The 27,956-nt window shown below is 44.0% G+C and overlaps 1 protein-coding gene across 9 annotated transcripts in view; it reads right to left on the bottom strand.

The window, feature by feature from the left end:
* The window catches only part of LOC100500787 (myocyte-specific enhancer factor 2C), a 98,705-nt gene that overhangs the window by 24,152 nt on the left and 46,597 nt on the right, over positions 1-27,956 (bottom strand). For all 9 annotated transcript variants that reach the window (XM_014172371.3, XM_014172372.3, XM_045706762.2 and 6 more), the window contains one exon: positions 16,999-17,202. In XM_014172371.3, coding sequence (XP_014027846.1) covers positions 16,999-17,202 — 204 coding nt within the window. The remainder of the gene's footprint in view (positions 1-16,998; positions 17,203-27,956) is intronic.

Below are 27,956 nucleotides of genomic sequence, written 5' to 3'. Positions count from 1 at the left end.
TGTATGAAATGTATGCATTCACTACTGTAAGTCGCTCTGGATAAGAGCGTCTGCTAAATGACTAAAATGTAAATGTAAAAATGTAAATGTGTCCTGTCTGAATGGATTTCAGATGTGTGTGTCCTGTCTGAATGGATTTCAGATGTGTGTGTCCTCTCTGAATGGTTTTCAAACTGGAGAGGGCACAGGAATAGGGTGCTTTTGGATGAGTAGTCACAGAGTCCATAAGAGAAACAGGAGTGTTTCAGAGACAAATCAGTGTACAGCACAACTCCACATCAGGTAGCACGTACTGTTGCACCAGGAATTAATCAGATTTAATCAGACTGAGACATACAGTATCGTACTGTATCAGACTATTTCATACTGTATCGGACTCTATTGGACTGTATCAGACTGTATCATACAGTATCAGACTGTATCATACTGTATCAGACTGTATGATACTGTATCAGACTGTATGATACTGTATCAGACTGTATCAGACTGTATCATACTGTATGATACTGTATCAGACTGTATCAGACTGTTGTAGTGTAGGGACTGTGTCGGACTGTATCGTACTGTATCGTAATGTATCAGACTGCACCGTACTGTATCAGACTGTATCATTATGTATCATACTGTACCGTACTGTATCAGACTGTATCATACCGTATCATACTGTATCGGACTGTATCAGACTGTATCAGACAGTATCAGACTGTAGGGACCATATTGGACTGTATTGTACTGTAGGGACTGAATCATATTGTAATAGACTGTATCGTACTGTATCAGACTGTATCAGACTGTACCGTACTGTATCTTTATGAATCATACTGTATCAGACTGTATTAGACTGTATCAGACTGTATCAGACTGTACCATACAGTATCAGACTGTATCAGACTGTATCATACTGTATCAGACTGTATCATACTGTATAAGACTGTATCATACTGTAGGGACTGTATCGGACTGTATCGTACTCTATCAGACTGTAACGTACTGTATCAGACTATCATACTGTATCATACTGTATCAGACTGTATCAGACTGTATCATACTGCAGGGACTGTATCGTACTGTATCAGACCGTATAGTACTGTATCATACTGTTGTGACTGTATCGTATTGTATCAGAATGTACCGTACTGTATCAGACTGTACCATGCTGTATCAGACTGTACCGTGCTGTATCAGACTATCAGACTATCATTATTGTTACGTTCCCCAGATTCTGTGTATTTGTGAGTGTGTGTTTCAGGAAATGGCTTCCTGAAATTCTCCCCAAGCAGCTGATTGGTCGGCCCCCATTGATGATTGGAGAGCTGACCCCGCCCCCTCGTCAGGACACAGCTGTCTTCAATTACAGACTCCTTCTGAAGCAATATAAGCCAGTGTTCTGTTGCTCAGAAGAGAGATGATTGCTGAGAGAGGAGGCTGATGGCTGAGAGAGGAGGCTGATGGCTGAGAGAGGAGGCTGATGGCTGAGAGAGGAGGCTGATGGCTGAGGGTCATTATGTTGGTTGTTGCTAACAGAGATGGTTATGTTCTGTGGTTGTTGCTGAGAGAGAGCTGATTTGATGTCCTGTCTTGGTTGGGACTCAGAGAGGTTTTTGTTAAGTATTTTTGTAGCTGCTGATTTGAGGTATGTGTGTGCTAAAATAACTGTTTTTGATTCTTGAAATTGTTGAATTGCATTTGGATAATTCTGTTTCATTTGTTCCCAGGGGGAAAGGGGAAGGCACCTAGGGAGTGCTTAGGCAAGAGGCCCACGGGCATACATTACCCGTAGTAGTTTACTGTCTTTGCACACTAGGAAAGACCTGGGCGGACCATCCTCCTGTATTTTGGTTAGTGCACCAGGTGGTGCTAGATAGGTAAGTAGTGGGTAGGCAGGTAAGGTAGGAGAGGGGGCTTTGATATTTACTTTCTTTGCTTTGGTTCCGTCCAGCCCCTTTTCCCCAAAATTACCGTGCGACGGAATAAATTCCCTGTAAACAGTAATTCTCTGCCTTTTGTCATTCTTGCTCACACCTACAGTCCCATACCTCTTTGTAGCAGGGTGTTGCGTTCCCTCTTCCTAGAGGCGTGCGTAACATAAGGACGGCTCATCCGGGTTTGGCGAGGTTTCGGAAAGTAGACCTTTTCGCTATAGCTGACCATTATGGACTCTTCGTCCCTGAGAAAGCCCTAAAGGCTGAGCTTTTGGTGCAAGCCAGGGAGGGTTTAGTGAGAAAATTAATTTTCTCATTGCAAGATGACGAGAGGGAGGCTTCAGGGGAGAGGAGACAGGTAGACCTTCTGATGCCAAGTCGGAGGACAGGGCGGAGGAAGGGGTTGCTCGTACCCCCTTTACATTGCCCCGATTCGATCCTTTATCTTCCGCTTCAGGTCGTTCAGGCGGGACCGCTAGGCTGAAGGTGAGGCTGGCCCGGTTAGAAATGGAGCAAAAAGATAAAGAGCGACAGATGCAGTTTGAACTTGAAATTAGGAAAATGGAAATTGACAAGGTGGTGAGGATCCGTCAACTGGAGCTAGACGCTGGCAACTGGAGCTAGACGCAGGCCCACTTCGATGTGAGTAGAAATATAGCTGTAGTCCCTCCATTCTGAGAGTCGGAAGTTGATTCCTATTTCTCAGCGTTTGAGCGTGTGGCCGCTGCGCTGCATTGGCCACTCAAGGTTTGGCCGCTCCTGTTACAATGTATATTGTCTGGGAAAGCCCAGGAAGTAGTAGCTGCTCTCTCCCTGGAAGACAGTTTAAAGTATGATACAGTTAAAACTACCGTGTTGCGGGCTTATGAGTTGGTGCCTGAAGCTTATAGGCAGCGCTTCAGGAACCACAAAAAAACATCTCACCGTACTTTTGTTGAGTTTGCTAAGGACAAAGAGTCTGTTTAATCACTGGTGCTCAGCCAGTAAAGCTAACACCTTTGCTGATATTCGGGAGTTGATGCTGTTGGAGGATTTTAAAAGCAACCTCCCTGATAAAATTGTAGTTCATTTAAATGAACAGAAAGTGGTGACATTGGTCCAGGCAGCAGTGTTGGCAGATGAGTATGCTTTGACACACAAGACTGTCTTTGGTGCACCTCGTTTTGAAGGCCGAACGATTATGTCATCAGTGCCTCGTTCAGGTCGCTTTTCCTCTGACAACCCTAAGCCTTTTCATGAAATCCGTGAATGTTTTTACTGTCACCAAAAGGGTCATGTGATTGCGGACTGCCCGGTTCTGAAAAATAAACTGAAACAGTCCCTGTCACCATCCCCAAAAATGAGAAGTGTGGGTTTAGTCAAGTCTATGGCTTGTCTGTTGGACCGAGTTATTGATTCAGCATTTGGGAAACCGGATCCTATCTATGCTCCGTTTATCTCTGCCGGTTGTGTTTCCTTAACTGGAGAACAAGCTGATCAAAAGCCCATACAAATCTTACGAGACTTAATGGTTACTGATGCTTTACCCTGGTCTCTGAAACGTATTGTGGCTCGCATGTCATATTACAGGGGATAGAGACAAACAGTACCTGTACCATTACACTGGGTCCACTTAGTGTCAGACTTGGTATCAGGACGTTTCCGTGTTGGTGTAGTGTCTACTCTGCCAGTAAAAGGAGTCACGTTGTTACTAGGGAATGATATTGCTGGTGGTAACGTCACTCCTGTGTTAGAGGTAGTAGACAACCCAGAAATCAGAATTGCAGATGATAAATTGGTTCAAGCATTTCCATGTTTTTCCAGCTTGTGTGTTAATGAGGGCACAATCTCGCAAGCTAGGAGATGTGGTGGATTTGGCTAGTTCCATTTTTGAGAAGGTTGAGGTAGAAGACAATGCACCGAGTATTCCTTCTGCAATGCCAACAGTTTTTACCCCCGTAAAAACTAAGGCAGGGGAAAGCAAAATCGCGCCCCAATTACATGACATTCTTTTGTCTGTCACCCCCGAGAAGGTGATTGAATGTCAAAAAGGAGACACCAGTCTTCGGAAGTGTTTTGCTTTGGTAATTTCCACTGAGGAAGCTAAAACTAGGGAGACCGCCTACTTTATGGAAGCAGTAGTTTTGATGTGTAAATGGGCAGCTCATGACACCGTTAGTGACTGGAGTGAAGTGTGTCAAGTGGTTGTTCCTACACCGTTCCGACAGCAGGTGTTGTCACTCGCCCATGACCAGGCGTGGTCTGGACACTTAGGGATCACGAAGACTTATAACTGAGTCCTTCGACATTTCTTTGGGCCAGGTTTGAAGTCTGACGTTGTCCAATTTTGTAAAACATGTCACGTATGTCAACTCACTGGGAAAGCGAATCAAACAGTTCCTCGTGCGCTGCTCTGCCCGATTCCTGTGGTGGGGGAACCGTTTGAAAAAGTGATAATTGATTGTGTAGGTCCATTACCGAAAACCAGGTCAGGTAACCAGTTCTTACTAACAATAATGTGCAGTGCTACTCGATACCCAGAGGCTATTCCTCTCCGTACTATAACGGCTAAGACTGTGGTGAAGGCACTAGTTAATTATGAATCGGACTGTATCGCATTGTATCATGCTGTATCATTCTTTATCATGCAGCATCAGACTGTATCAGACTGCATCATACCGTAGGGACTGTTTTGGACTATCGTACTGTATCAGACTGTACCGTACTGTATTAGACTGTATCAGACTGTATCATACTATAGGGACTGTATCGGACTGTATCATACTGTAGGGACTGTATCAGACTGTATCAGACTATCACACTGTAGGGACCCTTGTTGGACTGTATCGTACTGTAGGGACTGTATTGTACTGTAATAGACTGTGTCAGACTGTATCATACTGTAGAGACTGTATCGTAGTGTATCATGCTGTATCAGACTGTTTTAGACTGTATCATACTGTAGGGACTGTATCGTATTGTATCATGCTGTATCATGCTGTATCAGACTGTTTTAGACTGTATCATACTGTAGGGACTGTATCGTATTGTATCATGCTGTATCATGCTGTATCAGACTGTTTTAGACTGTATCATACTGTAGGGACTGTATCGTATTGTATCATGCTGTATCAGACTGTATCAGACTGTTAGCAGCAACAGCAGCAGCATCCACAGGAGACAGTATAGCTATTGACGTTGAATCACTCATAATGAGCCAGCCTAGCTGTATAGAGGCACAATGCCAGCCCAGTGAAGACGGATAAAGAGGACACTTATACCCCTATCTTTAACATACTCCTCCCCTCCTAACAGTACAGACAGCTAAGAGAATCTGGATAATGGAAGTTCTGGACCTACTGTAGCAATTCTGGACCTACTGTAACCACTCCCCAGCAACACCAGGAATGGTAATGAGGGATTGGTTCTGGCTGTCGTCTTGATTGTGGCCAACCAATCGTCAGTTATCGTCTTTTGTCTCTCTCTCTTATCGCGTTGTGACACAACAGGAAAGGGGCCTGGGGGCCTGGTGGGGGCCCTGAGTAACAATGACCAGCCGCTTGACCTATGTTGAGACCTTGAGTTTCCACACCCTCCCTCCCTCCCTCCCACGATGGCAATGCCAGCTATAAAAATAGATCTTCATTATTCCCAGTTTCCCACAAATAGTTTCAAAGAACAAGGCATCATTTCATGCTAATGACTGGAGTGAATTGTTTTGGGGCTGTGTAGTGGAAAGGCCTGCACTTGGCAGCGTGGCATTAGAAGTGGCTTGCCACTGCACTGCTAATCCATGCCACAGGGACCACATTATTGGCACATTTCAGAATATCTATTTTGAAATACCTTTTGTTGTTTTGAGTACCTCAGACTTCCGCTTGTATTGACCTTAGAATGCTTGTGATTATCAAAATGTTACTTGTAGTTTCTAGGCAGCAGTTCTGCTTTTCTGGACTGTGTCTGTCTGATGTGGTACAAAATACTGAGCTAAGGACTGTAATATGCATGCGTCCATTTTGTCTTATGCGTCTTCCAAAACAGGCAACTAAAAGCAAGTGAGACTTTTTATTGTAGAAAATGACATAATTAAATGTGTGAAGCTCACTGGATAAAAAAACAACAATCTGTGTGTCTGGGACACAGAAGGTATGGTGAGGAGAGTTTTATCTTGCCTTTAGGCAGCCCTCATTCTGGTTTCACCAGCAGGTTGACTTGGCGTGACCAACCAGATCTCACAGTTTTACCAATTTGACTTCAGATTCTGACGTTTATCCACGTTTCTCTAAACGTCAGATTTCGAAGTTGCTCCAAACATCAGTCAAATTTCGATGTTAAGGGTTAAGGTTTTGGATAGGGTTAAAACAAAGTTTAGGCATTCACTCCGAATGGTTAAGGTTTGGGATAAAACATTTGAAAAAATGTAACGAGTATCTACCACTGGGATTGAACACGCGAATTTCGGATCCATAGTAATGGGATTACACCCATCTGCCGACCCCGTCCACAACACGACTACTTGATGGTAATAGAGCTCACTGTTGCCCCCTAGTGGCCGGTTTGAAGGCATTTTTGGAAGGCAAGTTGGACAGGCATCCAACTTCAAAAATCAGTGTTGAGCAATCTGGCTGTGACATCTCTCCGGTTTGTCTCTCGTGCTAGTGGTGATTACCTGCCAATTAACTCGAGTGAAAATTACTTGACATATATTCAATCCCCCATGGAGGTGAAGCTCACGGCAGTTCCCTTCTCAACCCTTCTGACATACAGTATGCCATCAAGCCTAACTCTCAACAGGACTTTCAACAGCCCCTTGAACATCTGACTGCCTGAAATCTATGTGTGTCTGTGTGACATTATGGTGGTGCATTCGAATGTCTGGGTTAATTTCAGTCTGTATGTTTGGTTGTGTGTATGGGTTGAAACAAGGCTGTTGATGAGTCTTGCCTCCCAGTACTCCTAAAACATTATGAACTTCAACAAACCTGTGCCTTTAATTTGTCTGAGACGAGAACAAAAATACAGGGATTCTAAGAGAGGGATGGATCCTGAATGAACATTCTGATGGTTTGCTTATTCACTTTGCTTCTCCACACACACACACACAGCTATTCCACGCCTATTCTTCTCCACTCTCCTAGCCAGCCCCGCCAGCCAAGTACTATTTTTAGCTCAGCCGCACTCTATTTTTAGACCACTACCGGTTTTGAAGCATTCATTATTAGGGAAAAGAATACCAAAAAAACAGAGAGGGGGAGTGGAAGGGGGGCCTCCCAGTTTGGACATCTGAAACACACACACTTTGAAGGTGGTACGCCGTGAACTCCGCAGCTGTTTTTAATCGCAGGGAAGTGCAAGGAAAACACAGAGACTGGAGACGGGGGAAAAAAAGGAATAAAAAAAACATACACAAATGTTCTTGCTTTTCTTTTTTTGCGTTAATACCCCATCCCCCTCGGACTAAAATACAACAAGCTATTATGTATGCTGTAGCGTTAAGATTCCCTTCACTGGAACTAAGGGGCCTAGACCGAACCATGAAAAACAGCCCCAGACCATTATTCCTCATCCACCAAACTTTGCAGTAGGCACTATGCATTCGGGCAGGTAGCGTTCTCCTGGCATCCGCCAAACCCAGAATTGTCCGTCGGACTGCGAGATGGTGAAGCGTGATTCATCACTTCAGAGAATGTGTTTTCACTCCTCCAGAGTCCAATGGCGGCGAACTTTACCCCACTCGAGTCGATGCATGACATTGTGCATTGTGATCTTAGGCTTGTGTGCGGCTGCTTGGCCATGGAAACCAATTTCATGAAGCTCCTGACTAACAGTTATTGTGCTGACCTTGCTTCCAGAGGCAGTTTGGAACTGAGTGAGTGTTGCAACTGAGGACAGACAATTTACAAAGAAACAGTACAAAGAAACACCTCAGTTGGTGGAATTCATGACGAAAAACACTTTGAACACTTGGACCATGTTTCAGAAGCATGTCAAATGTGGGAGTTTCCCCCCCCAAACCCTTGAGTCCATTTATAACTTTGTGTCAAGGGAGCTGGAAAACAGACAGTCAGGGTAGAGCTATTTGTAACATTTTGACCGAATGACTAAAATATGGCCTAAAGCCAACGACAAGTGTGATACCTTGATATAAACTGAAGCAGTTCTCAGTCAAGTATATATATTCAGTACTTCTGGTTTAGAGACTGATAATGATTTCCTACACAGTCAGTCCAGTAATATAGAAAAGTCCTCCTGCCTAAAGGCTTGTGTGAAACGTTTTGAAGATGCACCTGATAAAGATGAGATGACACAGTCTTTGTTTTAGCCAATCTCTAATACCAGTAGCTTGCCAATGTCACAAGGTTAATTGACTTAGTCTGGCGAAAGCGGCTTCCGCCTTTAATCCTCAACTCAGGACAAACAACAAGCAGCATGGCTGATCTGTCCGTCAGTAGTAAAAACTGCTAGAAGCCTTCTGATCACAGTAACCACTATGTCTGTCTGTCTGTCTGTCTGTCTGTCTGTCTGTCTGTCTGTCTGTCTGTCTGTCTGTCTGTCTGTCTGTCATAGCACCTCAAACGCAAGCCCAACATCAACCTGGACAACATATCATAACTTCCTTATTTCTCCTGGATCTTGAGATGTGTATAAATGGGGCAGGTCAATGAGTGCAGGCATTCAAACTGAAAGAGTTGACAGCAGAGCTCTATGTGAGGCAGAATAAGCAGTCATTGGGCAGCAATCCACAGAGAAAACTCCTTAAAATGAATTCTCTCGACCCTGTTTAGAATACAAGTACACTGAACAAAAATACAAACGCAACATGTAAAGTGTTGGTCCCATGGTTCATGATCCCAGAAAGCTGTTTACATCCCTATAAGTGAGCACTTCTCATTTGTCAAGATAATCCATCAACATGACAGGTGTGGCATATCAAGAAGCTGATTAAACAGCTGATCATTACACAGATGTACCTTGTGCTGGGGACAATATAAGGCCACTCTTAAATGTGCAGTTTTGCCAAACAACACAATGCCACAGATGTCTCAAGTTTTGAGTGAGCGTGCAGTTGGCATGCTGACTGCAGAAATGTCCACCAGAGCTGTTGCCAGAGAATTGAATGTTCATTTCTCTACCATAAGCCGCCTCCAACATTGTTTTAGAGAATTTGGCAGTACGTCCAACCGGCCTCACAACCGCAGACCACGTGTAACAACGACAGCCCAGGACATCCACATCCGGCTTCTTCACCTGCGGGAATGTCTGAGACCAGCCACCCGGACAGTTGATTGAACGGTGGGTTTGCACAACTGAAAAATTTCTGCACAAACTGTTAGAAACCATCTCTGCGAAGCTCATCTGCGTGCTCGTCGTCCTCACCAGTGTCTTGACCTGACTGCAGTTAAGCGTCGTAACCGACTTCAGTGGGCAAATGCTCACCTTCGATGGCCACTGACACTCTGGAGAAGTGTGCTCCGCACGGATGAATCACAGCTTCAACTATACCAGGTAGATGGCAGACAGCGTGTATGGCGTTGTGTGGGTGAGCGGCTTGCTGATGAACAAAGTTCCCTATGGTGGTGGTTGGGTTAAGGTATGGGCATGCATAAGCTACGGACAATGAACACACCTGCATTTTATTGATGGCAATTTGAATGTACAGAGATACAGTGACAAGATCCTGAGGCCCATTGTTGTGCCATTCATCCGCAGCCATCACCTCATGTTTCAGCATGATAATGCACAGCCCTGTGTTGCAAGGATCTGTACACAATTCCTGAAAGCTGAATATGTCCCAGTTTTTCTATTGCCTACTACTCACCAGAGATGTCACCCATTGAGCATGTTTGGGATGCTCTGGATCTGCGTTTAGGACAGCGTGTTCCAGTTCCCGCCAATATCCAGCAACTTCGCATAGCCATTGAAGAGGAGTGGGACAACATTCCACAGGCCACAATCAACAGTCTGATCAACTATATGCGAAGGAGATGTGTCGCGCTGCATGAGGCAAATGGTGGTCATACCAGATACTGATTGGTTTTCTGATCCATGCCCCTACTTTTTTTAAAAGGTAATTGTTACCAACAGATGCATATCTGTTTTCCCAGTCATGTGAAATCCATAGATTAGAGCATAAGGAGTTTATTTCAGTTGACTGATACCTTACATGTTCTGTAACTCAGTAAAATCTTTGAAATTGTTGCATGTTGCTCATATATTTTTGTTCAGTGTACAGAGAATAGCTAAATGCTGGAAAATATTTTCACAAGGTTGACATGCAAGAACACGATGGAGAAAAAATGCTTTAATTAAGTCGTAAGGAAAAGTTTGGAAGCAAATTAGACTGAAATCAATTTAACCCTTAGCCTACAATGGTCGCACACTCGCAGAAATCTAATTAACAAAATAACAAAATCCCCATCAGATTATCGACTGTTGAAGCTAGAGATATGTTTTTTTTTTTGCATCCACCGCACCTGCCGATATCTGTGGTGAAAGCTGGCAGAGCTAGAGCAGTGTTTTCAGACCATGAGACATGCCAAAATCGGTCTTCTCACAAAATCGTATGTAGTGTCCGAATGGTTTGACATATGAACTATTATGACCACTCTATTGAAAGATGAGACTCCCAGGAAGCCTCACAAGATTCTTCTGAAAGTCACTGGTACACTATAACAAATTAATGGAAATACACTACCGTTCAAAAGTTTGGGGTTACTTAGAAATGTCCTTGTTTTCCATGAAAACATACATTAAATTAGTTGCAAAATGAATAGGAAATATAGTCAAGACGTTGACAAGGTTATAAATAATGATTTTTTATTTAAATAATAATTGTGTCGTTCAAAGAATCCCCAATTTGCAGCAATTACAGCATTGCAGACCTTTGGCATTCTAGTTGTCAATTTGTTGAAGTAATCTGAAAGGAGTTCACCCCATGCATCCTGAAGCACCTCCCACAAGTTGAATTGGCTAGATGGGCACTTCTTACGAACCTACGGACAAGCTGCTCCCACAACAGCTCAATAGGGTTGAGTTCTGGTGACTGTGCTGGCCACTCCATTATAGACGGAATACCATCTGACTGCTTCTTCCCTAAATAGTTCTTGCATAGTTTGGAGCTGTGCTATGGGTCATTGTCCTGTTGTAGTAGGAAATTGGCTCCAATTAAGCGCCGTCCACAGGGTATGGCATGGCGTTGCAAAATGGAGTGATAGCCTTCCTTCTTCAAGATCCCTTCTACCCTGTACAAATCTCCCACTTTACCACCACCCTCCACCACCACCACCCTCCACCAGATGGTGTCAAGCACTCCTCCCTCATCTTTTCATTTTTTCTGCATCTCACGAATGTTCTTCTTTGTGATCCGAATACCTCAAACTTAGATTCGTCTGTCCATAACACTTTTTTCCAATCTTCCTCTGTCCAGTGTCAGTGTTCTTTTGCCCATCTTAATCTTTTATTTGTATTGGCAAATTTGAGATATGGCTTTTTCTTTGTAACTCTGCCTAGAAAGCCAGCATCCTGGAGTCGCCTCTTCAGTGTTGACGTTGAGAATGGTGTTTTGCGGGTACTAATTAATGAAGCTGCCAGTTGAGGACTTGTGAGGCGTCTGTTTCTCAAACTAGACACTCTAATGTACTTGTCCTCTTGCTCAGTTGTGCACCGGGGCCTCCCACTCCTCTTTCTATTCTGGTTAGAGCCAATTTGCGCTGTTCTGTGAAGGGAGTAATACACAGCGTTGTATGAGATCTTCAGTTTCTTGACAATTTCTCGCATGGAATAGCCTTCATTTCTCAAAACAAGAATAGACTGACGAGTTTCAGAAGAAAATTCTTTGTTTCTGGCCATTTTGAGCCTGTAATCAAACCAACAAATGCTGATGCTCCAGATACTCAACTAGTCTAAAGAAGACCCGTTGTATTGATTTCAGCTATGCTAACATACTTGCAAAATGGTTTTCTAATGATCAATTAGCCTTTTAAAATGATAAACTTAGATTAGCTAACACAACGTGGCATTGGAACACAGGAGTGATGGTTGCTGATAATGGGCCTCTGAACGCCTATGTAGATATAAAAATCTGCCGTTTCCAGCTGCAAAAGTCATTTACAACATTAACAATGTCTACATTGTATTTCTGATCAATCTGTTGTTATTTTAATGGACAATTTTGTTTGCTTTTCTTTCATGAACAAGGACATTTCTAAGTGACCCCAAACTTTTGAAAGGTAGTGTATATATGGAGATAGTTTAGTGCCTAAAATAAGGATGAAATACATGTAAAAAAAAGAGAAAATTATCCTGCTTTCTTATACAGTATCTCTCAGATATAGAAGATACTTCAGAACAAACTTCCTTTAGATATTTTTTTTAGTATTTGTTTCATGTAGTGAATCTGTTATTCAATGCATTTCTATTGGCTAATAGCAGTATTGCCAAATTCAATGTTTCATCTAATATTTATTTAAATATTTTAGACAGGGCTTAGACTCTAGAGAGTTAATTAATCCCCCCCATGCCTCCCTCCCTCCAATGGACTGTCGCTGGGCTGGAGTTACACCTGTGCTTCTCCTCACACGTCTCGACACACGGGCGAAACATACGCCAGCGAGCTTTACTGAATCTCATTAGCCAAGCAGGTAGTCATTAACAGAATGACCTTTGGAAATAATTACCAGCCTGCATCCCTCCCTCCTTTGCTCCCTCCCTCCTCTTATCCGTTCCTCTGCTCCCCCTCCCCCTCTCATTCAGAAGTTCCCACTAGGTGAAGAGAGAGAGAGCAAGAGAGAGAGAGAGGGGAGAAGAGAGTGAGGGAGGGTGGTCAGCCAAGCCCCCGCTTCTGCTGTTTAAGATTAAAGGGTGAAGTGAACTATCAGATTAGGTTAATCTGAAGGGGAAAAGGGATTGGCCCCTTGCCCTCCTGCTCTTCCTCCTTTCACGGCTGGGGGCTGTGCCACGCGCCCATGTGGCGCCCCATGTGAGTCTGGCGCACTAAACTAGGCTGAGGTCATGATGTCATCGTCACTGCAGGAGTGAGCCCATCATCACGCCCACACCTCCTACCATTCTCTACCAAGCCAACGCCCACCCCACCCCCCAGGCTGGTACTACCTCTCTACCCACCAGCTCCAGCTAAAACGTGTGCTCTTTGTTTCCCAGAGGAAAAACAAACCCATTGTTGGAATGGGGATTTGGAATAGGATGCTCAGAGTGTGTGTCATTGGACTGGTGCTGTTCGATTGCAGCCACATTTGGCTTGGCTCTGTCTACCCACAAGTGAGAAGTAAAAGGTCTTTCATGTGCACTGGCAATTAAGAATCCCCACATCCATGTCATAAATCTCCAATGAGAGCTCATAGAAGATTCTTGGTGAGGAGGTAAAAAAAAGGAAAGGGTAGATCCATTCTCCTGTCATCTACCAACACGGCTTCCTATTTCTACACTAATGCTGCTCACATGTCCAGGAAGCCAGCCTGGCAGGTTGAGAATATAGGAAATCTATCTGCGTGTTGGAGCTTTTTATCTGGTGCCAGTGGCAAACTGCATTGTAGAGCTGCCAAGAGGAGGCTAGGGCCGTTCTGAGAACAACACAATCAGATAGCCTAACTGTGTGTACACTTATGTGTGTCTTTAAGAAGCTATATACAAGACTTAAGAATGAGCTTTTTTTTATTATTTTCTTTCACTTTAATTATTTTGACCTTCCCACCTTTTGTCTAGCATCTGATGCTGTCATGTCTTTTAATGAGAATCTAAAGAGATAGTTTAAGAGTACTATAATCCACTTCAATGCTTCAATGGAGTCAACTAGAAAATACACAGAAACATATGGGCCGATCACGTTTCAATTGAACCCCCATTTTCCATCGGATGGGATCATTAATCTCTCGTTACCCTGGCTGCTATGCTCCAATCACAGTCATTTTCTTTTGTTAGACTTTGGTGGCCATCTTGATTCCATTTGTCGTAATGCTTGTTCATGGTGTTACAGTTTGGAAGTGTTTTTTTTCTCCCTCCAATTGATGGTGTCAAAAAGGGTAAAAACAAAGCATGCTGCTGGGGACAACATTGGTGTCTTGGTCGCTTTGGCTTTACAGATATTTGTGGATGTGTCATCCTCAGCTGAGACAATTTAGCCCTTCTCAACCCGATTATCTGCCTTCCACTTCGCTCTCTCCCTCTTCTCTCTCACTCTTCTCTCCCTTCCTCATTGCTCCCTCCCTTTTCTCTCCCTCCCTCCCTCCCTCCCTCCCTCCCTCCCTCCCTCCCTCCCTCCCTCCCTCCCTCCCTCCCTCCCTCCCTCCCTCCCTCCCTCCCTCCCTCCCTCCCTCCCTCTTCTCTCTCTCTCTCTTCTCTCTCTCCCTCTATTCTCTCTCCCTCTTCTCTCCCTCTTCTCTCCCTATTCTTTCTCTCTCTTCTCTCTCTTTCAATATTTTCTCTCTCCTTTTCATGGATTAGCATGATAGCAGCGACTGAACAAGGAGGAAAGGCATGGCCAGATAAATGAAAAATAGAAGGAAAAAAAGTGAGAGAGAGAGCGCGATGGAGCCTCTTTTAAAACATACTATAGCTGGAGAGGCTGTGCAACCCTCTCAGTGCCACTCTCTCAACAACGCTAATTATCAACCAAAGACATGTTAATTACATAGAGCTTTATTGCTAATGTAGCAGGCCTCTCTGCCAGCCGCCCACACGTTGTGCTGAACACCCCTACCTCTGCCTCTCATCCTACTACACCTCCAGGCACAGCAGCCAATCACAAAACACTGAGATGCTCCGTTTGTGTGTGTGTTTGTGTGTGCATGTATATGTTCATATCTAAGGAGTTATAGAGATACAGTATAGTCTTCCCTTGCTACTGCTCACATATATAAACTATGTCACATGGTAGTCTATTCCTTGCTCTCTGGTCTTTGGCCTACCGCCTCCAGCTCCCAATGGCCCTCCCTGTCCTGGACCTTCTACCCATATTGCCATCACAACAGGAAGTCTGCTTTGTCCCCGCCTCACACCCGCATCCCCCACCTGTGACGTAACCTAGCTGCGATACACGAGGCTCGGCAGGAGAGATCCGAACCCCTCTCCTCACTCCTCCCTCCTTCTCTCCAGCTCCCACGGTAAACGTGCTTGTGGCTGCGATGGGGCCAATCCCGTTAGCACGCCCCGGCTAAGGCCTCTTCCAATCGATTTCTCCCGCTGCGAGTCGGAACCACGACTGCCCCAGGATCACAGAAGCCAGCACCGCAGCGCTCCCCGCTACGCTCTTTAACGCGCTCCTCAAGCACGGCTGTTTACGCATTAGCCTTTCCCCACTCCGCATTAGCCTTCCTCCACTCGGCTAATGGAGAGCTGCAAAGCCCCGGCAGGTCTGTTCACAGGCACTTGTTGAAACATGTGACGGCTCTCTTCATTGTCTCAGCAGGACCGGCTGATTGGCTATGTCGGCTATGCTATGGATAAGATCGTCTGCTAAATGAGTCAATGTAAATTAAATAACACTGAGAGAAAGCTTGTTATCTTTCTCTGTGTAGTGGGGTGTGATTTCTATGCAGCTGCATGGTAGGGGAATTCTCCAGGGTATTTCACAGGGATACAAAGAGACTTTGGGGATACTACATAGAGTACACATCAGTGGAGGCTGCTGAGGGGAGGACGGCTCATAATAATGGCAGAAAAGGAGCTAATGGAATGGCATCAAAGACCTGGAAACCATGTGTTTGATGTATTTGATACCATTCCACTGATTCTGCTCCAGTCTTTACCACAAACCTGTTCTCCCCAACTAAGGTGTCACCAACCTCCTGTGCTATATATAAATACTATATTATAAATGTCATTACAATACATTCCACTATTTTGAAATACACAATTTCACTGTAATTAATACATTGTAATGCATATAACCAATGCATGTGACCACCACAATCTAATGCATCTGGTAGGGTTGCATTTGCAAAGTAAGAGCAGTTCTGAAGTAGTAAGCAGAGCATATCTAAGGCTATCAACATCATATACTTGCCTCCTTAAATGCATTCTATGCTAATGTATATAGTCTGTGTTTTAATCGTTAATGCTACTTCTACTTTGATAAGCTACTCTAAACAGGGTATAGGTTTTAGTTGACCACTTGATATGGCCCGTCTATGGCCTGTATGCAGCATCAACAATGGAGCATGCATTATATACTATGTGTTGTTTTATTGCTTTTGAGTGTTCAGGAAACATCACAAAAAATGTTACTTGACATGATGGCATATTTGTTTTGTTATTGTGTATGACCCTCTTCTCCTATTTTTATGTTACTCTAATAGCTGGTGATCCTATGCTTGCTTCTGTGTTGTCAAGGGCCCCTCTCACATGTTGTGTTGTCAAGGGCACCTTTGTGTGTGTGTATGTGTGGGTGTGTGTGTGTGGGTGTGTTTGTGTGTTCAGGTGGTTGTGTAGGTTTAAGAGGGCATCTATGTGTAACATTAAGTCACTGTGTGTGTGTGTGTGTGTGTGTGTGTGTGTGTGTGTGTGTGTGTGTGTGTGTGTGTGTGTGTGTGTGTGTGTGTGTGTGTGTGTGTGTGTGTGTGTGTGTGTGTGTGTGTGTGTGCGTGTGTGTGTGTGGCCCACCAGGGTTAGACAGATCGTCATGGTGACCGTTGTGTAACCAGGGTCACGTTGGAGCTTAAGGATCCTTCATGATGTTGGCCTGTCCCTCTGGCCTGGTGGGAGCAACTCACCTGACACAGCCGTTTAGTGTCCCACTGAGCTGGGTGTCCCCACACCATGGCAACCAATGGCAACATGACCCCTGTAGCGTGAGTCACCACAATGCCAAGGGGACACTAACTAGGGTCTCTAACTAGAGGTCTCTAACTAGGGGACTTTAATTAGGGGTCTCTAACTAAGGGCTAAGTGGGGTCTTACAGACAGCAAGGACTGTAAGGGCCTGTAGGGGCCTGTCTCTTTAACCTCGTAAGAGAGAGCCTAAGAGATAGTCTACACAGATATCAAATGAGAATGACTTTGGGTGGATAAATGAAGCTTTGGTAGTCAATATGAACCCAATGGTCATTAAGTGTGTGTGTGTGTGTGGTGCCTGGGGACTCACTTCCACAATGTCAGAGTTGGTCCTGCTCTCGTGGGGCTCGTTGTACTCGGTGTACTTGAGCAGCACCTTGTCCATGTCGGTGCTGGCATATTGGAACAGCTTATTGGTGCTGTTGAAGATGATGAGAGCGATCTCACAGTCACACAGCACGCTCAGCTCATATGCCTTCTTCATCAGGCCAAACTTCCTCTTCGTAAACGTCACCTACAGAAAGAGAGGAGGAGAAAGGAGAGAGGGGGGAAGAGAGAGGTTAGAGAGAGGGTGAGCATCAGAGGATGAATTTAGAAGCAGATTTTCATCACTGGTATGTGTGCTGTGTTTTCCTTGTTGGGGGCTGGAATGGGGGGTTTCAGTTCCTCTACAGTACACCTGACCGGACCAAACCCCTGTGTCAACATCAACCTGGATTTTCCAACACACGATCCTCATTTTATTATGAAAATAAAATCAAACTCCATACTTTACTTTTTTGTTTTCCTTCATAATGTATGAAGAAAAGAGAAATCTGGCGCAATCAGAGCTTTTCCACTCATAAATCATGAAACTGAAGGCTGCATGAAAGAATTTCTCAAAGTCAGGGCTGTTCTCCACTCCAACCTGTTCTCCACTGAAAGGTGAAAGGTTACTGTAACTGTCCATATACTCTGGTGAGAAGAAAAAAGAGGCTGATAAGAAATGCGATCTGTCTTGAAGAGATAGCAATGACACAGATCAGTTCATCTCATCACACCACACACACACACACACACACACACACACACACACACACACACACACACACACACACACACACACACACACACACACACACACACCCCCCCCCCCCCCCCCCCCCCCCCCCCCCCGACTGCTAACAGTCTATTATAGAAGCAACATTGTAGTTGCAAAAATAACACAGGGGTTTGCTCGCTGACTTTTGTTTCACATAGCTACTTCTTGAAGCACAAGGTAGATAGAAATGTTGCACCACAGAAACCACACAGTCTTCACGTGTGTGTGTGTGTGTGTGTGTGTGTGTGTGGTGTGTGTTCCAGCGTGTACGTGTATGTGCGGTCGTGTGTGTGTGTGTATGTGTTTGAGGCCCACTACCTCAGCACATCATTTTTAAACACACATATAAAGGTACCTTTAGGTTTCTAAATAGCACCATGTGAGTTGTGTCATTCATGTCTCTGTTACTTGGCCTTCAGTGGTGGGAGGAAAATTGTCACCCACACCAGTGCAGTAATTTCAAAGCTACACGCCAAAGGTGAAACCCACTAGATGTCTGGCTTCATAAGCTCTCTGCTGTCTCTCTTTTTGTCTCTCTATCCCCCCTTCTCTCTCCTTTCTCTGTGACTGGAGCTGGAACCTGATGAGGGTTGATCGAGAGACAGAGATAGAGAGCGAGAGGCGGGGCGTTTGTGTCTTCTATTCACTCCTGACACCTTACCTCCCCAATAACACACCATTTACACACATACTGATGAATATGAATGTCTCGGACAAGATTATGAGTACAGCCAACTGTTCAGGTCTAACAGAATGACAGTTCTAGAGTTAAAACCTTTGCTTAGGCATACAGATGTAGGATCATAATTTGAGCCAGTTTGCTACAGCAGGAAAATAATCCTGCAGGAAATGTGAATTATTAAGTGAATTAAAATGAATGGCCATTTTTGTAGACGTTGATACATTTTTCATGAGGGCAAATCAAGTCTGAAATGTCAAATTGGAAATTTAAAACTCAAATACTCAACAAGTTTGCATTTCCTGGGTGCAGGAAAATTCTCACCAATAAAAGTTTGATCGAATGAAGAACCTACATCTGTATATGGATGGACCACATCAACCTATCAGTGAAGGAATGTATCAATGCAGATCTTTCTGATGTCCTTCACCGTATCATTGAGGTCTTCAGCAGCTGAAAAGCTCAGAGGATTGAAAGAGGAGAAGAAGGATAGATATCTATAGAGTTTTGCCTTTCCTTTCCTGAAATGAAATCGGACAGGACGCGCCACAGAAATGTAATAATATCAAACAATATCTATCATCCTCCCCTCATTGTCCTCCCCTCTACGATGAGTTGAGAAGCGTCACCCTGTATAGGCCAACCTCAGATGAACTACCGACCCTGTCCCAGCATTCCCTCCCAGTTAGTGAATGATGTCACATGCCACAATGAGCTCCATATCGAATGGCCACCAGGGCTTAAAGACAACAGAGGTGAAACCAGAGACAGGCGACGCTTTGAACTCCCCGTACCATTATGCATGAAAAAGGCTCTAGAATTCACTAATACTTGAGTGATTTACCACTGAAAGACTCCCTGGGCTTTAAATACCATGGTGACATTTACAATCATACCGAAATGCTAAAAAATGAACCTCGTTCAGAGGCAAAGGACCAAAGGCAGGTAGAGACTGGATGATTAATTGTCATAACAAGCCCACAGGAAACTATAATGCACTGGGACAGAAATACAAACATCAAGGCCTAACTAGGCCTGCTGGCTGCTGGCTGCTGGCTGCTGGCTACATGACAAACTCAACAAGACACCACTAGAAGGTCATGTGAGTTTAGTCTGGAACAGGTTCTAAGTGGTGTCTTCCTCAGGTGGCAGGAAGTTGAAGGAACTTACAAGGAAGTTGAAGGAACTTACAGGAAGTTGAAGAAACTTACAGGAAGTTGAAGAAACTTAGAGGAAATTGAAATTCTGGTGCCTGAGGCTTTAGGGTAAGATACATTGTAGTAGTAGACCAGTAGTGGACCTAATGTAACATGCAGGCCCAGAGCTGGCATCACCCACTCACTTTAAACTGACATCAATATTATAAAAGGTGGCAGGTAGCACACATGCCACTACCAGGGGCAGAGCTAATGTATCTCAAAGGTGAGGCCCATATTATTTATAGAATCTGCAACAACAAAAAAGCATTTACAAATAACACCTACATAAAAATCCTATACACCGCCATTCCATACTCTTAACACCTATACCTGAAAAATCCCCCACACACATACATATGGATCACATTTTTTTAAAGTAATCCATATGTACAAAATGAAGCAGGTACTGTAACTCTAGATAGTTCTCTGAGTGGACTGCTTGGCAAAACGCTACACTGTGACCTCACTTGATGATGTCATGTGCCCACATGGGTCGGACACGACCCTTGTGCTGGTGATGTCATCACTCACCGCAGCTACCTCCTGTCGCTATGGGCCAGTGTTGTGTTCGAGACCACCTAAAGCAAGACTGATTCAAGACCAAGGCGGAGAAAATCGAGTCCAAATCAAGACCAAGACTGGAGGGGGGTGGGCAAGACTGAGTCAAGACCTAAACCGGGAGGTGGACAAGGGTCAACACCAAGACCAGAAAAATGCGATTCCAATTCAAGACCATGATTGTAATTTTGTCAAATCATTTTGTCAAATTCTGTGTTCATATTTTAGAACAACATATGGATGTTTTAGACATTCAGAATAGTGAAAAAATACATGCTGGGGGAAAATAGATCCACTCTACAAATTATTACTAACCCAAACACAGAGGGGAACCATGGGTCTTCTATGCCTTCAGAGAAGGGATAAAGATTTTTAAAATAATAATTTTAATAATATATAGTAAAACTGATAATTATATTATTATTTTCAATGATGTTCTGATTGAATCTCTTCAGGTTTTGCTGAAAAGGAAAGGGTTAACACTGAAGAGAAAAAAGATCCAATCAGGATTTTTTTCTTCTGGTCTCTGGGGAGATACATCTAGCTAGCTAAGTCAGCCATTGGCTAGGCCAACAGAAGCTATATAAAGGCATTGGCCATTCAACTGTATGAGAGCACCATTTTGGAGTGACGGGAATCAACCAAGCACATTTTGACTTAATAAGTGGGACCATATTTACAAGTACATATGGAAAGTTCTGCCTTCTTGAAGGCCAACAGGTCACTGCGCAATAGCGAGCAGTAGTTTTCCCACGGTCTAGCTAGCTAGATTTTGTTGTGGGCAAATTTTCAGCGGCTGCAGCAGGTGTTATCGAAGAGGATGTTGTTGCTAATTTGTTATCTTCTCCCTTTTCAAGAATAACTTTCAACAAGAAGATAAGTTTCAAATGATCATCATCTGTTGAGTGCATATGTGTTTTTTATTGCAGTGCGCTTGGTGTTAGCAATCTCTTTGAAAATAACTTCTGTTTGTGAAACATTTTTGCATTTAAAGTGGAGCTGACAGCGTTTTAGAATAGGATACAAAAATAAAATCTGACAAGCGACCACTTAGATATGTTCACGGTTTTTTAAAATTCTTATAATGTTTGGGAATTACAGTTGAAGTCGGAAGTTTACATACACCTTAGTCAAATACATTTAAACTCAGTTTTTCACTAGTCCTGACTTTAATCCTAGTAAAAATTCCCTTTTTTTTCGGTCAGTTAGGATCACCACTTTATTTTAAGAATGTGAAATGTCAGAATAATAGTAGAGAGAATGATTTATTTCAGATTTGATTTCTTTCATCATATTCCCAGTGGGTCAGAAGTTTACATACCCTCAATTAGTATTTGGTAGCATTGCCTTTAAATTGTTTAACTTGGGTCAAACATATCGTGTAGCCTTCCACAAGCTTCCCACAAAAAGTTGGTTGAATTTTGGCCCATTCCTCCTGACAGAGCTGGTGTAACTGAGTCAGGATTGTAGGCCTCCTTGCTTGCACACGCTTTTTCAGTTCTGCCCACAAATTTTCTATAGGATTGAGGTCAAGGCTTCGTGATGGCCACTCCAATACCTTGACTTTGTTGTCCTTAAGCCATTTTGCCACAACTTTGGAAGTATGCTTGGGGTCATTGTCCACTTGAAAAACCCATTTGGAACCAAGCTTTAACTTCCTGACTGATGTCTTGAGATGTTGCTTCAATATAGCCACATACTTTTCCTGCTTCATGATGCCATCTTTTTTGTGAAGTGCACCAGTCCCTCCTGCAGCAAAGCACCCCCACAACATGATGCTGCCACCCCTGTGCTTCACGGTTTGGATGGTGTTCTTCGGCTTGCAAGCCTCCGCCTTTTTCCTCCAAACATACCGATGGTCATTGTGACCAAACAGTTCTATTTTTGTTTCATCAGACCAGAGGACATTTCTCCACAAAGTACAATCTTTGTCCCCGTGTGCAGTTGCAAACCGTAGTCTGTCTTTTTTAAGGCGGTTTTGGAGCAGTGACTTCTTCCTTGCTGAGCGCCCTTTCAGGTTATGTCAATATAGGACTCGTTTTACTGTGGATATAGATACTTTTGTACCTGTTTCCTCCAGCATCTTCACAAGGTCCTTTGCTGTTGTTCTGGAATTGATTTGCACTTTTCGCACCAAAGTAAGCTCGTCTCTAGGAGACAGAATGTGTCTCCTTCCTGAGTGGTATGACGTCTGTGTGGTCCCATGGTGTTTATACTTGCGTACCATTGTTTGTACAGTACAGATGAACGTGGTACCTTCAGGCGTTTGAAAATTGCTCCCAAGGATGAACCAGAATTTTGGAGGTCTACAATTTTTTTTCTGAGGTCTTTGCTGATTTCTTTTGATTTTCCCATGATGTCAAGCAAAGAGGCACTGAGTTTGAAGGTAGGTCTTGAAATACATCCACAGGTAAACCTCCAATTGACTGAAATGATGTCAATGAGCCTATCAGAAGCTTCTAAAGCCATGACATCATTTTCTGGAATTTTGCAAGCTGTTTAAAGGCACAGTAAACTTCTGACCCACTGGAATTGTGATACAGTGAATTATAAGTGAAATAATATGCCTGTAAACAATTGTTGGAAAAATTACTTGTGTCATGCACAAAGTAGATGTCCTAACCGACTTGCTAAAACTATAGTTTGTTAACAAGAAATTTGTGGAGTGGTTGAAAAACGAGTTTTAATGACTCCAACCTAAGTGTATGTAAACTTCCGACTTCAACTGTATGTATACTAAGGCATTGGTGTAAATTCTATAGCATATAGTGGGAAAGCGGGCGTTGCGTTTGGACAATTAATAGACACTGCAGTAAATTAAACCGAATAAAAACATCTGTCTTGTCCAGGACCAGAGTCTACACAGACCAGTGTGCTATAGCCAATCAGAGCTACAGTAGAACTTTATACAAACAAGCCATTTGCCATAGGGACCTGCCATCATTCATTTTGAACTGGACTGTGTGTTTACAGGCAGTTGCAACAGCGCGACTTTAGATCATTAGAATGAATTTTCCAAAAGCCGCAAAATACACCTGAATGGATGTCTGCAAATATGTAAACACCACAGGAGTCCACTTACATTTTGGACCTCCTATTGATCAAACAACTATGAAAAGGTAGGCGTTCTCTCCCTCAGTTTTGCATATCTACAACAACAAGATCAACAACTAATGCTAGCCAGAGCAAGATGAGCTAAAATCTCACAAAGGAACATTAGTTAAAACCTCTCAAACTTTTTCAGCTATTTGGCTGTCAAAATTGTACTGATAAACAATGTGGAATTGTAGCCTCCTCGTCCGTCTGTAGCTTCTCAACCAAGCACCCAAGCTAACTGACTAAAGTTGTCTAGCTTGCTAGCTAGCTACTTCCAGACACAAATGAGAGAACACCTCACTGACCATTTTACTCGCCCTAGCAGAGCTGTTTAGGGTGTTTACTTTTTTTTTGCCTATGTTTACTGACACCAGTCATATTCAGCAGACGTTGCACATTCGTAAATTCATCAGTTGTTCTGCGCTCTGGCAGACTCAGACGAGAGTGCTCTGAAATTGGAGTAGATAGCCAGAGTGAATATGTCAATGCAAGAGACATGCTAACTGTATAACAGTCATTCAAGTTCTTGCTAGCTAACCAAATGACACCTGCTGATAATTCAGAGTTTTTTACTCCGCTGCTCTTGGCTGGTCTCGGGAAGAAATTACGAGGCCTCACTGTCCAAGACCAAGTCAAGACTGAGTGCAAATGTATCCGACACAGAGTCAAGAACAACCCAATTGATATGTGGTCTCAAGACTGTTCTTAAATACTGCAACACTGTTACGGGCCCTCTAACCAATGTCCTGGCCCCCACTCCCCACTTCCACTTTGTAACCCAATGCAGTCAGTATACTTTGAATGGAATGCCCATTGGAGGCCTAACTCTATCTCCGATCTATCCCATTGGTCTCCATTCCACCACCACTTTCAATGTGGTTTAACCTCTCTCTAAAACCCTCTCTTTCCACTGATGGGTGGGCGCTGTTAGCTACATTAACGTGATAATCACAGAACATTGTTGTAGCACCTTTGCCGCTATCAGGGCAGGAGGTTTGCTGGGTAAAACAGTGTAAACCCTTAAGTGTCAAACAAACTGTGAATGAGTGTTTTTTTACTGCAGAAATCTCAGGGGCCCCAGAGTGTGAAATCTATAGTTGCACCTAATGGTGCATTGTCTTAGGATGAGAGTATAGGACGACCAGAGGCCTCACGGTCTGGTGTTTTAAGTGAGAGCATGTCATCTGGTCAGAGGCTGAACGTCCTGCCTCCTCACATAGTGTACTGTATATACACTCCCTCCCTCCCTCCCTCCCTCCCTCCCTCCCTCCCTCCCTCCCTCCCTCCCTCCCTCCCTCCCTCTCTTTCCGCCTCAAGACGGACAGCGTCAACCAAGAGGACAAACATGTTTACCACGAGGAGCTCCGAAGGACTGAACTGACGTACTATGGCCACAGTCAAGAAAGGAGAAAAGAGAGGAGGGAAAAAGAGGAGAAGAAAAAAAGTCAGTGAGCGGCTTAGGGTGAAGGGGGTGGGAGGGAGGGGGGACCACAGGAAGCACATTTGTATGCATTTCCTCTCATAACAGGAAGAGTCTGGTGGCTTCCCCTTCACAATGGGCCTCGCTTCTGCTTCCCACCTCCTGGGGGGAGGAGGAGGAGGAGGAGAGAGACAGGGACCGAGAGCGGTCATTTAACCAAGCAAATATACACACAATATGTTAAGACTCATGCAAAGATCATCACACACGTCATACAGATGCCGTATCTTAATAAGAGCCAGGTTCACACAGCAGAAAAATAATCCATCAGCAACAGGAAATGTGAACTGTTATGTGGATTATAATTTATGGCCATTCTTTTGTAGGGGTTGATACATTTTTTGTTAGGGCAAATCAAGTGTGAATTGTTAAATTGGAAATTACAAACTTTAGAAGCCTTTTTAAATCTTGAATACACTACAATACTGCTTTCACATAGGATTCACTGTAAACAATTCCTGCAACAGGATGATCAAATTAAGACATGGCATATTTACACACTCAACATAAGTGCATGCACACACGCATACAAGTCAACACTCAATACCATTGCCCTCCACACACAAACACTTGTCCTATTGTCAGAAGGCTCCCCACACTAAAGGAATAAGGAGAGGAGCCCAAGACTTGGGCCTGAACTCTCCTCAGAGCCAAACAGGCTGCTGGAGATGAATGATGACAACAGGAGCTTTGTTTGAGCTCACATCTCTAATATATGCGTACTCTGCTCCCCACCACCACCCAGCACCCACCCACTCCTAATAGCCTGTCCTAGACTTTCAGAGTACATAAAAAACTAAGCTCCTGTACAAGAGATTATATTGAAATTCAAGTTAATCAATTAAAATCTATCAACTAGTAACGTCTGAGAAATAATCCTGCATTACAATATGAAAAATGGTTAATGCAGTGATTTCATTGGATTTTCTTTTCCCGGAGGTAGTGATTTCTGAGAAAAGCACTCCTGCCTGAGTATGGTCGTGCTCTGTATGTTCCTGTTTAGACTGTAAAACCACAAGTGGAAAGTGATATATCCAGTGCCTGCTGCAAAAATGTGTGTGTTAACTTTGCGAGAGCCGAGTCAGTGGCGAGATTGACCAAAATAACTTTTTATTTTCATTCATTTGTGAGGATGAAAATGTCTTGTTGCACAGAGCTCCAGTTGAAAGATAAAGAAGGTAAAAGAGACACCAAAAATGATATTTTTTCCTGCCACTTTCATAGGAATCAAAATGCACGAAAAGAGGACAAAGAGGAGAGTAGCAGTACAAGAGAAGAAGAAAAGAGGACAAAGAGGAGAGTAGCAGTACAAGAGAAGAAGAAAAGAGGACAAAGAGGAGAGTAGCAGTACAAGAGAAGAAGAAAAGAGGCGGTTAAAGAAGATGAGAAGACAAAAGAGGGCATAAAGTGGAGGAAAGGTGAGGTGTTTTTGCAGGCGCTCTCTAGGTGAGGTCTCTCAGGGTTGAGCAGACTGACACAGAGGAGCTTGGCTCACAGAGGTAACGATCAAGGACAAGAGAAAAGGTGGGAAATGGGGGAAGAGAGGAGAAGTGCAGGGGTGAAGAGATACCCTGCGGGCCTCATTATTTTCCTGCCGTTAATTTCCCTCACAAGCTTTCTCACCCCACCGCTGTTGATTGGAGACACGCCGGAATTGTTGTAAGTGAAAGAACCATGTTTCTTCATTCTGCGGTGGTGTGGATTGTTTCCTTGATAAGAAAGAAATAAGCTCATGTGCTGAAGATAAACATATATTGTTTTGTTTTTGAGTCCTGACTGGGGAGAGAAATGGGGAGGGGGCACGTTTCTACTTCCTGTGACTGATGACTTCATCCATGTTGAACCTCTGACCCCTCCACAGGGGCTCTTCCCCTTTACAACCCACCACCCCCACTGTCACACACACACACACACACACACACACACACACACACACACACACACACACACACACACACACACACACACACACACACACACACACCACACACACACACACACACACACACACACACACACACGGCTGAACTGGCTGGACAGACGTGTCAATATGCATTACCCTCAATTAGCCTCAATTAGCTGGACTCCATGATGGCCGACCCTGGATGTTAACGTCAAGACGAGAGATGGAAGTGTTTACCTCAGTCTAATTAAATATATATGTGTGTTAAATAGAAATGTATGTGTGTTTCTAAGTATGTGTCTGAGTGTATAATATGTTTGAGCATGTATGCCTGCAATAGATATCTGTGTGTGTGTATGTCTGTGTAAGTGTGTGTGTGTTTGTGTGAGTGTGTGTGTCTGCTCTCTGTCTACGGCCTGTGCATTTATGGCACAGGGGGCCCTTTCATGTGCCCGGGGCTGGGAGAGGGTCTGAGTGGTGGGGGGCCGGGAGCCAGGGCTCACACACTGCTGCCCTCTGTCCGGAGCTCTGGGCAGACAGTCAATGCCAGGGAGGCCTGACCATGGTGCCCCTGCTCTGGGGAAGTGTTTCAGGGTCTGGGGGTGGCAGGCCAAAGTGGCCGCACAGAGAGACGGAGGCCCCGTGCCCACGATGATGGCACTGTGGTGGGCAGCGGAGCCCGTGGGTGGCAGGGTGGCTGCAGAGAGCTTTAACAGAACGTTGCCACTCAACAGAGGGCAGGGAGAACAGGGAAGTGGACATCAATAGGGATGAGAAGTTAAAGGCTTTCGTAATATCTACATAGGGCTGACATAGCAAATATAGGAAGTATGACATAAGAGGTCAAACTTCGACAGCCACACCAGCCTGATTGCCAATCTACTAATTCAAGTGTAGTTTGATCTATTCCTTCATGTATATGGATTGATTGTATATCAGAGAACTGTAAGTAGATTTGAAGTTTTGAGTTTGGTTCAGGGCAGGATGGAAGCTTGTGAAGCATGCAAAGAATGTGGAGGCTAAAGGTAACCCCTCTGATGTTTATTTGGCTGTAGCACGAGGAGGTTTCCTCAAAGGAGAAGTGAAAATATGCAAAGTTCAGGCTGCCATTTAGACAAAATAAAAACAAAAAATCTTCTTTGTTTCTGTGTGCCAAAGGTCTCCTTCTTCCTTGTGATGGTTTCCTTCGTGTACATCAGTGGAGGCTGCTGAGGGGAGGACGACTCATAATAATGGCCGGAATAGAGCTAATGGAATGGAATCAATGGAAAC

Source organism: Salmo salar, chromosome 24 (assembly GCF_965601325.2).
Source record: "Salmo salar chromosome 24, fSalSal1, whole genome shotgun sequence".
Lineage (NCBI taxonomy): Eukaryota > Metazoa > Chordata > Actinopteri > Salmoniformes > Salmonidae > Salmo > Salmo salar.
This window is presented reverse-complemented; position numbering and strand designations above follow the sequence as displayed.